We start from the raw sequence: 12,703 nt of genomic DNA on the forward strand, positions 1-12,703 counted from the left end.
TCCTTAAACTCTCTAAACAAATTGAACAATGATGCTTGCCTGAGTGACAGCAATACTTTTTCACATGTTCAGCAGTGGCATGACTTCAGGGATGCTTCTCACTCAATCTTTAGCCAAAAAGTCAAATACATTTTACAGCATAAGAATTTTATCTGGTTAGAAATTTTCTGGCCCCTTTTTAAGTGAAGTGAAACATACTGATATATATCTGGTTCTTCAATGACTTCTCATGGGAAACGGTACTGCCATAGGGAAGAATGATGATTTTAAAGCTAGAAAGGGCTCTCTGAAACCATTTAATCCAATTTCTTCATTTTATACTAGAAAAATTAAGGAACTGAAAGACTGAGTGACTTGTTTAAGGTAATAGAAGGTTAGTTATAAAATTAGGGCCATATTTCCTCAAATCTTTCAAATTTACTATATTGTTTCTTGATGATATTAGGCTCTAGAGGTTATGAAAAAATACCAGTTGCTTAAGCAAGCAGCCAATATTAAAAGCCAATTTAATCAACAGACCACATTGTAAAGCACCTCACAGAGTAAATGAAACCATTAAAGTCTCATGCACTGATTTTTAAAAATACCATGTACTTCACTCCCTTCTATTGATTCATAGTTAAAATTACGATTAAATTATTCTTTGAGAAATGTCTTAAAAATCACTGAACAAGCTTTATTTTTAATAAGGGTTTAAAAAATAAATGATAAACATTCAACCTGATTGATGTGCATATAAAATCACTCTGTTCATCTGATTAACTTCCAGCTGAAACAGCACCTCATCCATTAAAGAATAAGGCAAAATAAGAGTTCAATAAGCTTCACATGTACTAATCCAGGAAAAAAAAATTTCAGATATTTTTGAGCACTCAAAGTGCAATAATTACAGCTTTTATGCAGACTTCTAACTGTTCAAAGGCAAAAAGTAAGGACATTTCTTAAGTTTCAGAGCTTTCTGCACTAAGGATACATAACTTTAAAAAAGGAAGTTGGTAAGTTCTGCTTAACTAGATCCATGACTCACATATCCCCTTTAAGATCACACCATTTCCCTTATGCAGCAAAATATCTGTGAAAACCAAGAAGCAGGCAGTTAAGTGACTTTTCCAAGGTTACTTACCCTTGGGGCCAAAGGTTGACTTCGAAACCAAGGCTTCTCACACCAAGGCCAATGCAATTTCTACGTTCACTGAATACAAAATCGTTACTACCTTTCCTACTCAATGCTAAAAGTTATTCAAACTTAAATAACTAGCCTAAACCTGTTATCCTGAAATCTTCCTGCAATAATTAAAGATTAAATAACACATTATTTAGTATTTCTCCTCTAGTAAATACTTACATAAATTTCACTTGTTGACTCCAATTGCAAGTCATCAGTGTCTGTGAAGTAGCCAAGTTCAGCAAACAGGGTAGAATCTATAGACAAAAGAAAAGAATAGATATTAACTGTCAATTCAATGTTTGGACAAAAGAATAAGCACTACATCCCTATGTCAGCTCTATTGGGGTTTCTCATTAGCCATTACCATTATTGATAAACTCTAGCAATTGTGAATGACAACCAATTCAAAGCTAGTTTCTGAAGTATGTATTGTTTTCCACATAATTTTTATCTTGTCACTAAATTGTTACACCAGAGATTAAAAAAAATATATATACATCCTGTCAGGACTAATTGACAGTGACTTTCTGGAACATTACTAACACAAATTCAGAGGCTACATCTCAGCTCAGCACAAAAAAGTAACATTTGATCAACAGTGATGCCCGAAGGGGAACATGGCAACACCTGAACTACGTATCTGCCGTCCACGCCTTAAGTACACAACTAATTTTCTATCCAAACAATAAAAAACTCACTCATCTAAACCATTAGACTTATTCCAACAAATCTAACTATGTTCCAATTTCCTTAAAAGATTTCACTGTAAACCAAGAAATATATGGACACAGAAAGTCAAGGTGCTGACAAAGCCAAAGAAAGCTAATTACCATACAATCTGTTAAGAGTGAATTTCTCTAACACTTTCAGAACTTCAAGCACTTTGAAGAGTTTTCCAAATCTAAACCTGCCTCTGTCCTCCCTATTATCAGGCCACCGAAACTGCTATGCTGATTTCCTCATTTCACATATATTGGAACTACACTGCCAGTCTATCACTGACTTGGCCAATGGTAGTAACATTTCATCAACCTAAAACAAAATAATATGTAGCAAAAAAATTTGTGCATAGTAATAACGAAAGGTTATTCATACAACTCTCAGAAATTCAGCTGCAGAGCACCCCCTCCAAAAAAAACCCAAAAACATGTTAAGTACATGACTGTGGCTATGTACATAATTTTGTGTGCGTGTATGTACATAGGCTAAAACTCCTTAAAAGAGTTCTCTATACCTGCTGCTCTCATGTCTTTCCTCCCATTCATTCTCGAACCTATTTCAGTCAAGCCTCCACTCCACACTATACACACCAGTTACTAATATCAACAATGACCTCTCATAAGTAAAACAAAACAACAACCTATGGAATGGGAGAAAATTTTTGCAAATGAACCCGACAAAGGCTTGATCTCCAGAATATATAAGCAGCTCATATGACTTAATAAGAAAAAAAAAAACAATCCAATCCAAAAATGGGCAGAAGAACTAAACAAGCAATTTTCCAAGGAAGACATACAAATGATCAACAGGCACATGAAAAAATGCTCAATATCACTAATTATCAGAGAAATGCAAATCAAAACTACAATGAGGTATCACCTCACACCAGTCAGAATGGCCATCATTCAAAAGTCCACAAATGACAATGCTGGAGAGGCTGTGGAGAAAAGGGAACCCTCCTACACTGCTGCTGGGAATGCAGTTTGGTGTAGCCACTGTGGAAAACGGCATGGAGATTCCTCAAAAGACTAGGAATAGACTTACCATATGACCCAGGAATCCTGCTCCTGGGCATATATCCAGAAGGAACCCTACTTCAGGATGACACCTGCACCCCAATGTTCATAGCAGCATTATTTACAATAGCCAAGACATGGAAACAGCCTAAATGTCCATCAACAGATGACTGGATAAAGAAGATGTGGTATATTTATACAACGGAATACTATTCAGCCATAAAAACCAACAACACAGTGCCATTTGCAGCAACATGGATGTTCCTAGAGAATGTCATTCTAAGTGAAGTAAGCCAGAAAGAGAAAGAAAAATACCATATGAGATCGCTCATATGCAGAATCTAAGAAAAAAAAAAAACAAAACATAAATACAAAACAGATACAGACTCATAGACATAGAATACAAACTTGTGGTTGCCAAGTGGGCAGGGGGTGGGAAGGGACAGATTGGGATTTCAAAATGTAGAATAGATAAACAAGATTATATTGTATAGCACAGGGGAATACATACAAGATCTTACGGTAGCTCACAGTGAAAAAAAAATGTGACAATGAATGTATGTTCATGTATAACTGAAAAATTGTGCTCTACACTGGAATCTGACACAACATTGTAAAATGACTATAACTCAATAAAAAAAAGTTAAAAAAACAATGACCTCTACATTGCTAAATTCAAAAGTAAATTTATGGTCCTCATCTTACTATCAGCAGTATTTGAAACAGTTGATCCTTTCATACTCACTGAAGCATTTTCTTCACTTGGCTTCCAAATTACCATAGTCACTTGGTTTTCCTCCCACCTCACTGGCTGACTACCTTCCTGGTTCCTCCTTCATCTCCTTAACATGAAATTATCTATTCTCCCATCGTGATCTCTGCTGAGCTCATGGATTTAAATAGCATTTATATGCCAAGAATTCACAAACACACACCTCCAGTTCAAGATGAATGTACACACCTTCTCCTGGATGTCTAAAAGGCATCTCAAACTTAACACATCTAAAACTGAGCTCCAGATCATCTCCCACCAAACTTCCTACTGCTTTGTCCTCATCTCAGTTAATGACAATTCAACTCCCTCAGTAATTCAGGCCAAAAATCCTACAGTTACTGCTTCCTTCTCTTCCTTACTCTCTGTATTCAATCTACCAGCAAATCCTGTCAGCTCTCCTTACAATACATATCGATAATCTGGCTTCTTACTTTCCTTCCTATTCTTCCTTCCCTTTCCATCTTTCCTTCCCTTCCCTACTCCTCCCAACACAGAGATGTCAGGAAAGCAAGGAGGGTGACAGGGTTTTGTGCGTCATCATCTGTGGCAATGTGCATGCTATCCAAGGAAATGGGATGATGCAAGAGAGGGGGTTGCCTAGTGGAGGTGGCAGCATGCCTCAGCTGCCAAGAAAATGGGCAGTGGGAGGAGGAACAAAGCGGCAGATGAAAGAAGCAGACTGAGTGGTTAGGAAAGTGATTATACCAAATATATTAATTGATGGAGCAAATGATTAATTATATCTAAAATAATTGGAGCAAGGTTCCTCACTGTCTGAGAAAGGATTTACAAACATGAAAAAGGAAGAGAATAAAAGAATTCTAAGACATTGGATTGGAATTAGAAGTATTAACATGAACACATTTTAAAAAACATACATGCACAGAAAGAACTATAGATACTTGTAAATGTGTGTACACATATACATACATGTATTTCCTAGTTCTGTCTGCTAAAAGGTCCTAAAAGGGATGATATCCCAGCAGCACTGAAAATCCTATGTGTCCAGGTCTTAGATACTAAATACCATCCTCTATTAAATGGAAGTCCACTAAAGGGCTCCTTAGAAAAAAGGCTGATTTCCGGGCTGAGGCAGGGAAAGTGCAAAGCAGGCTGGGAAAGTCTTTTTGCATCAGAAAATAAGGAAATTCTCAGAGAATGATGGAAACATATCAAAAGAACAAAGGAGCTGATATGAATGGACACCCACTGGTCAATTCTGGGAAAATCTGAGGATCAAAATAAAGCCGGATTACAACCCACTAAATCAAATAAGAATTAATGAGACCATAGTGAAATAAACAAACAAACTGAGAAAGCTCTTTCTTACAGTATAAGGTCAAGTTATAAATGCAGACAGAATGTTAAGTGATAAGAACCCACTCGGCATTAGAGTGATAGTTGACATTATTAATGGAGGCCAGGGCTGGTGAGTGGAGGTTTAACAAAGAATAGGATATCGGTGGCATGTCAGATTATCTCCTTCAAAATACTAATCAAATGAAAAAGGGGAAATAGTGATTCTACAGCGGAGAAATCTGGCATATACTAACTTCACCATATGATCTAGGTAACATCACCTTGGTCAACACAGTGTGCCTCCAAATGTAATGCACTGAGAAGAACAGAGCATCATTTCTCTAGCATCCCTGCCACAGATGCACGGCCTGATTCTGGTCACGAGAAAACAGGGGACAGACCTAGGTTTAGGGTCATCTTACAGAATAAAAGACCTATACTCTTTAAGATTGCTGAAGATACAAGAAACAGAAGACTAAGGACTCACTCCAGATTGAAGGACACTAAGGAGACATAAGGTGTGTTTGCAGGTAGGGTCCTAAACTGGAAAGGAAAAAGGCCATTATTAAGACATAAGGCAAAAACTGAATAGTGTCTATGAACTGGGTGGTAATGTACCAGCATTCATTTCCTGAGTGGGAGGAATGTATGGCAGTAATATAGGAGAGTACCCTTGTCTTGTGGGGAGGTGGTACAAACTGTAATAAAGAGTAATGAGTTAACAACACATTTCTTTCTCTTTTTCTCTCTCAAAAGAGAGTGAAATGGAGCAAATATAGTAAAATGTAACAATTAAGGGAATCTATGTGACGGGCATGCAACAGTTCTTTGTACTGTTCTTATAACTATTCTGTAGGTTTGAAACTATTTCAAAATTTAAAATTAAATAAAATTTGAATAAAAACAAACATGTGTATACATATGCCTATGAGAATGTATGTGTATATACTCATAACCAACCACTCTATTACCTCCACTGCTCCCATTATAAATCACTTGGATTGCTCCAGTCTCCCTACTTCTGCCCTTACCCTTCTTTTCAGTCTGTTTTCAACAAAGCAGCTAGAGTGAGCCTCTGAAAACATGGGATGTTATAGGGAATCAGGATTTTCACAGTAGGAAAAGAGAAATAAGAGTATATAATACAAGAAGGTGAGAAAGAACCTGTGATACTGGCTTTAAACTGCAGGTATTAGTACGAATTCATGCTTTTTAAAGATACATACTCCCTTGTTCTTAGGAAATATACGGTGAAGTGTTTAGTAGGAGTTTCATATTATGTGCAGCCTACTTTCAGACAGTGAAAGAAGAGGGAAGTGGGGTAATACTGAGAGAAAAAGTCAGTACAGCAGGATGTTAACAGTTGGTAAATCTAGATAAGAGAAAAAGAGGTTATCACTGTACTAATCTTTTAATTTTTCTGTGGTTTGTGAATACTTTAAAAAAAAACTGAGAGTGAGTTGATAAATACATTTGTATATCTATACAGTATCTCAGAAGGATCCATAAGAAAGTAGTGGCACTATAAAGTATCTCTAAAATCTATTCCCTACTTCTGTATCTTTTTCACCAATCCCACACTACTATTTAGATTTCTCCTAACAGTAGTAAACTATGGTAGCTATAAGTTTTAGTTTGCTCAGCAAGCAGTCCCACCTGACCACTATCTTGACCATTCATTTATTCATTTACTTCTTATAAGATGAGAAATGGCCACTAGAAATCAGTAATGACCTTAGAAAGATCAGTTTGGGTGGAGTGGTAGAGCCTGATTGTAGTGGGTTCAAGAGAAAACGAGAAAAGAAAAAGTAGAGTCAGTGAACATGGACTTTTTTTCTTCTTTTAAAGAATTCTGCTGTAAAATAAAGAAGAGAAATGTGGCTAGCCGCTAGAAGGGAAGTAACATCCTAGGAGGGTTTTGGGGTTTTTTCTTTTTTTTTTTTCACTCTACATAGGAGAAGCAACTACATGTTTGTTGACTGATAGAGATGATCTAGCAGGGAGGAAATGATGATGCAGCCATGGAGTAGGCAGAGTTGGATTTAACAAAGGTTGTCATTTATCAAAGAAAGAACTACAAAACAAGAGAGAGATAAGGATATTGAGGGTGTGAGGGACTGGTTACAGTGATGGTCCATGGAATTTAAACCGAATAAGGGGAAAGTGATATCATAAAGGAGATGAGGGACAGTGAAAAGATGGCAGAATCTCAGCAGGGTGGGAAGTACTGCTGGAATTACAATACTGAAGGGAGTGAGCTGGTGAGACAGAAGGTGCTAGTCAGAGTGGAATGTTTGAAACTGAGATTATTAGTAATGACAAGGTTTAGGCTTATGGTTGGGGAAGTAAATGGCTGAGACAGGGTATAAGACAAGATCACTGATGGAGAGGTCCATGAAATGAGAGGTCAGGGTATTTGAAGGATCTTCTCTGAGATTACTGAAATCAACCATAAATCATGATGGAAGGAGTGCTGAAGAATGAGACGGTAAGCCATGAAATAATTTTTTCAAACAGTAGGTAGAGTGAACCAGGAATTAGCAGATGAATATAACCTGGAGACGAAGAGGACAGCATATTGTGACAATGTGAGATTTAAACCTGGATGTTTTTAGGAAGGATGGAAGGAGAATGATCTGAAAGTAGCAATGAAGACAAGGAAGACAACTCACCCAACTTCAGAGGCCCTAATGGTAAGGCTTTGAGAATAAAAATAGCTACCATTCACCAGGACTTAAGAGAAAACACTGTCATCAGTAGAGTCAGGTTTTGACCAATGCAAGAAGGCAAAGAGAACTTTTACAGAAGAGACTGAAGTTATCAAAGAAACCACAGTGGCAGATTGAAGTTTCTGATCTTGGCACAAATATTTTACATGTGGCAGAAAAAAAGTGGCTTTTGTACAAATTCGAGAAAAAGAAAAGGAGGGTGAGAGCAAGATAAGGAAGGAGAGAGTGAAGGGAAGATATACAAATGACAAAGCATGTGGAAAGATACTCACCATCATGTTATCAGGGAACTGCAAATTAAAACAAGATATCACTACACACCTATTAAGATGGCTAAAATCCAAAATACTAGCAACACCAAATGCTGGCAAGGACTGGTACAACAGGAAAATTCATTCACTGCTGGTGGGAATGCTGGTGGGTATAGCCACTTGGAAGACAGTTTGAAAGTTTCTTACAAAACTGAACATACTCTTACCATATGATCCAGCAGTCATGCTCTTTGGTATTCATCCAAATGATATGAAAACTTACGTCCACACAAAGAGCTGCATGTGACTATAGCAGCTTTACATACAACTGCCAACACTTGAAAGCAACCAAGGTGTTTTTCAACAGGTGAACAGATAAACAAACTGTGTGCTATGTACTGAATAATGTCCCTCCAAAATTTATATACTGAAGCCCTAAACCCCAATATGACTGCACCCAGAGGTAGGGTGATCTTTAGAAGGTAATCAAGGTTAAATGAGGTTACAAAGGTGGGGCCCTAATCCAACAGAACTGGAGCCGCCTTAGAAGAAGAAGAGATATATCTATCTCCTCCTGTCTCTCTCCCCGCATCTCATTCTCTTCCTCCTTGCCTCACTCCTTCCCATTCCACCTCTCTGCCTTATGAGGACACAGTAAAAAAATGGCCATTTGCAAGCCAGGAAGAGTAGTCTCACCAGAACTCAACCATACTGGCACCTGTACTTGGACTTCCAGCCTCCAGAACTGTCAGAAAATAAGTTTCTGTTGTTTAAGATACTCAGTTTATGGTATTTTGTTATGCGAGCCCAAATGACATTGTGGTACAACCATACAATGGAATATTATTCAGTGCTAAAAAGAAATGAACTATCAGGCCATAGAAAGACACTGAGGGACCTTAAATGCATATTGCTAAACGAAAGAAGCCAATCTAAAAATGCTCCATACTGTATCATTCCAACAATATGACATTCCGGAAAAGGCAAAACTGGGAGACAGTGAAGAGCTCAGTGGTTGGTGGGGGCTCAGAAGGAGGGAGGGAGAGATGACTAGGTGAAGTGCAGGGGGCTTTTTAAGGCAGTGAAACTACTCAATATGATACTGTCATGGTAGATACACGACATTATGCATTTGTCAAAACCCACAGAGGGAACAATAGAGTGAACCTTAATGTAAACTACAGACTTTAATGTACCAATACTGGCTCACCAATTATAACAAGTGTACTACACTAAGGCAAGATGGTACCAATAGGGGAAAGGTGGGGAGGAGTATATGGAACTCTACTAACTGCTCAGTTATTCTATGAAAATAAAACTATACTAAAAATAAACTCTACTAAGTATTAAAAATAATTACATGAAATGGCATTTCAGTGCCCATAAATAAAGTTGAATACAACACAGTCATGCTCAGTTTATACTACTTTTGTACTACAACTGGCAAAGCTGAGTAGTTACAACAGAGACCACATGACCACAAAGCCTAAAATATTTACTATCTGAAACTTTACAGAAACTGTTTACAGACCCCTGTTCTAAATTTCATTACCCAACTTTAAGGGAAAAAGCAAATCCCATCATAGGCTGTTCTGAGTAAATCATTTTTAATTATTCACAGTTGTTAGAGTCACAAGTACTAATCATAAAATCTGATTTTAAAAATTTAACTGGCTAGCTTCTAATCCAGAAAAAAAAATCAAATAAATCAGTGAAGTACTTGAACACCCAAAATGGCAACTCCCAGAAAAAGAATCCATATACTGAAAAATGCTAGTAGACAGTAATGTTTCACTCCAGTGACTGTGAAATCTATCCTACTTATTGAACACTTGAGGAATCAGAATTAAAGTTTTCAACTAAGAGAAGACTATTAACAGTTTGAAGAGAGAAGTTTGGAAAACATTAGGAAATGGGCATATTCAGGTAGGAGCAGGGCAAGATACCTGAGTTGAGTTAGTGAACTGATCACAAAGAACTGAATGCTTGATTAAAGAACATTAAGACTAAAGTCAACTGATCAGATTAGTCAGGAAAATGCAGCCTGGGTATCAGAAGACATAATAATGCTATCAGGAAGTGCCCCACAATTATAATTTAAGAAATACCATGAAAATATAATAGTTAACTAGATGAGAAAACATATCATAACTACCCAATATACTAAAGTAGATTTATTAATAACCAGGAAGGTAGGGAGAGGGATCTTGGTAAGAATCAAATCTGTAGAAATAATTTAGGAAAGCAATATAGAATAGTGACTAAGTGCACAGGCTTTGGAGGTAGACAAACCTGGTTCTGATCCTGCTTCTGACACTCAATAGCTGACTCAGACTGAGCATTCATTCTCTCTCAGCCTCAATTTCCTCAACTGTAAAATAACAATACCTCACTGGATTGTTGGGGGCATTAAATAAGGTAATGCTTGTAGGAGCTTAGCAGGGCATCTGACACAAAGTGCTAAACAAATGGTAACTGTTCCTATTACTATTACTATATTTAGATTGGAAAATACACTTGGAATAGATAGTCTAAAGTTTTTCCAGCAACTCATACAAAATCTACCCAAAGGTTGAAATAAATCTCTAACAGCATATAACTTAAGAGAAGTTCTGCCCTTGGAAAATCAAGTGAGGACTTCAGTTCAACAAACAGAGTTGAGATTACACTCTTGCTACTGAGAATGATGGTCCAAGGGGTAAGGATGAAGATCAGTATGAGTTCCCCCAAATTTTAAAGCTGGTGAATGGTATGGGTTAATTACATGACCCACCCAAGGCGTATACAATCCGAAATTTACATTGAAGCCCAAAAACAGTTTTAGTATTATGTCTCGCAAACAAGAGAGGAATAGTTTCCTCTAAACATTTAGATGATAAAGGTTCTCCACTCTCATTTCCACTGCACCCCATTCCACGCTTCCTGACCACAAAGCCAAACCAAATATCCGTAACAATAAAATTCAAAGTTGTATCTGGAGAGCAGTCAGGATTATATCTGTTTATAAGCGTTAGGTCTAGGTAATCAGGGACCCGAGGTCAGGTGCCAGGGTACTTAGCTTCTCTGCCAATATTGACATCAGCCTAGGTCAACGGTGGAAGCTTCGAGATGAGGATTCACATACTCTCACACAAATCAAACACGTACACGTACAAACACTCCAACGCAAGCATCGCCTGCATCCCACACTCTGGGGAAATAGACTGCAGCCCGTTTAGTGGTCACAGCCATCCTGCTCTAAGCTCCCTAATGACGTCGTTTTCGGCCCCACAAAGTCATCACCTGGTACTTTCCCAGAGGAAACAGTGAAAAACGATAGTAATACCAATCCGGCAACATTTTACGCTCGCTGTGGCCAGGTCAGAACCCAACCGGTTCTGCTAGACTCTACCAGGACCACGGACGGAAGCGACGAGTGGCCCTAGCTCCACGGCAGGGTTCGTCCACACCTGTCACCACCACCAGTGCGCGGAAGTAGGGATGAAGAAACCCGGAGCCACCTCTGGTACATTCTCAGATTCCACTCACCCCACTCTTCATCCGGCCGGTGAGAAAGTCCCGGACTAAAAGGCGACTCCATGGTGCCGGCAACGCCAGCCGGCTCTCCCGAAACACACCTTCCGCTGCCCTGAAGCTCGGTGACTAGTATCTGGGACGGCGGCGGCAGGCGGACAAAATACTCCGTAACGCTGACGAGACGGTGGCCGAATGAAGACAAACTGCTTCCACACGAGGGACGTCAGAGATTGAGCTAATTTAAACAGATCTCTGAGTAAATAGATCCCTTTTGGAGCTTTCGGCATTTTCTGTCTCGCTGTTTTAAAGCAGGGGAGAAGACGTGTAAACACTACTTCGGTAAATAAAATCTATTAATAATATTAAATTAAAAAAAAATTTTCTGAACATACTGGCTTTCCCCCAAATATCCTTAATACCACAGTATAGATATATCAGAACAAAAATAGAGACTAAGAAAGTAAATTTGGTTTTAACTTTTACGAATAAATCGCTGCCAACATAAAAATTATCCATATACACAAGTATGTGAAAGAAATACAATTATTTTGCCGCATTAGTTACAGCTGCCTCCCCACAGGCACAGTGTCTTAGATAAGCAAAAATACTATGAATCGGACTTCTAGAAAGCCTAGTTTATTTTATTTAAACAAATTTAAACAAAATAAACTCCCCGTGATCAAATTTATCTCCTTAAATATTTATTTCTAAAGCATAGTACTTAGTAGCGAAAGTCCAAGAGAATTTACGCTAAAACCTACAATAATGTAAATTCCCAATCTTTTTATTTCCTTTTTAAATTTTTTTATTTTTAACATTTTTAATTGAGTTATAACCATTTTATAATGTTGTGTCAAATTCCAGTGTAGAGCACAATTTTTCAGTTATACATGAACATACATATATTCATTGTCACATTTTTTTTCTCTGTGAGCTACCGTAAGATCTTGTATATATTTCCCTCTGCTCTACAGTACAATCTTGTTTATCTATTCTACATTTTGAAATCCCAGTCTGTCCCTTCCCACCCCCCGCCTCCTTGGCAACCACAAGTTTGTATTCTATGTCTATGAGTCTGTTTCTGTTTTGTATTATGTTTTGTTTGTTTTTTTTAGATTCCGCATATGAGCGATCTCCTATGGTGTTTTTATTTCTCTTCCAATCTTTTTATTTCTAAAGCTTAAGAATCGGTTTTGCTTAGAAAAATCCACATACATCATGAACTCCAA

At 37.8% G+C, this 12,703-nt stretch overlaps 1 protein-coding gene across 1 annotated transcript in view; it reads right to left on the minus strand.

Moving 5' to 3' along the window:
* ATF6 (activating transcription factor 6) overlaps positions 1-11,685 on the minus strand; it is a gene marked incomplete at its 5' end in the record, with an annotated part of 166,906 nt that extends 155,221 nt beyond the window's left edge. The window contains 2 exons of the mRNA XM_006173144.2: positions 1,346-1,422; positions 11,487-11,685. Of these exons, the coding sequence (XP_006173206.2) occupies positions 1,346-1,422; positions 11,487-11,685 (276 nt within the window). The remainder of the gene's footprint in view (positions 1-1,345; positions 1,423-11,486) is intronic.
* Between the last annotated feature and the right edge of the window lie 1,018 nt (positions 11,686-12,703).

The sequence above is a fragment of the Camelus ferus genome, chromosome 21 (assembly GCF_009834535.1).
Source record: "Camelus ferus isolate YT-003-E chromosome 21, BCGSAC_Cfer_1.0, whole genome shotgun sequence".
NCBI lineage: Eukaryota > Metazoa > Chordata > Mammalia > Artiodactyla > Camelidae > Camelus > Camelus ferus.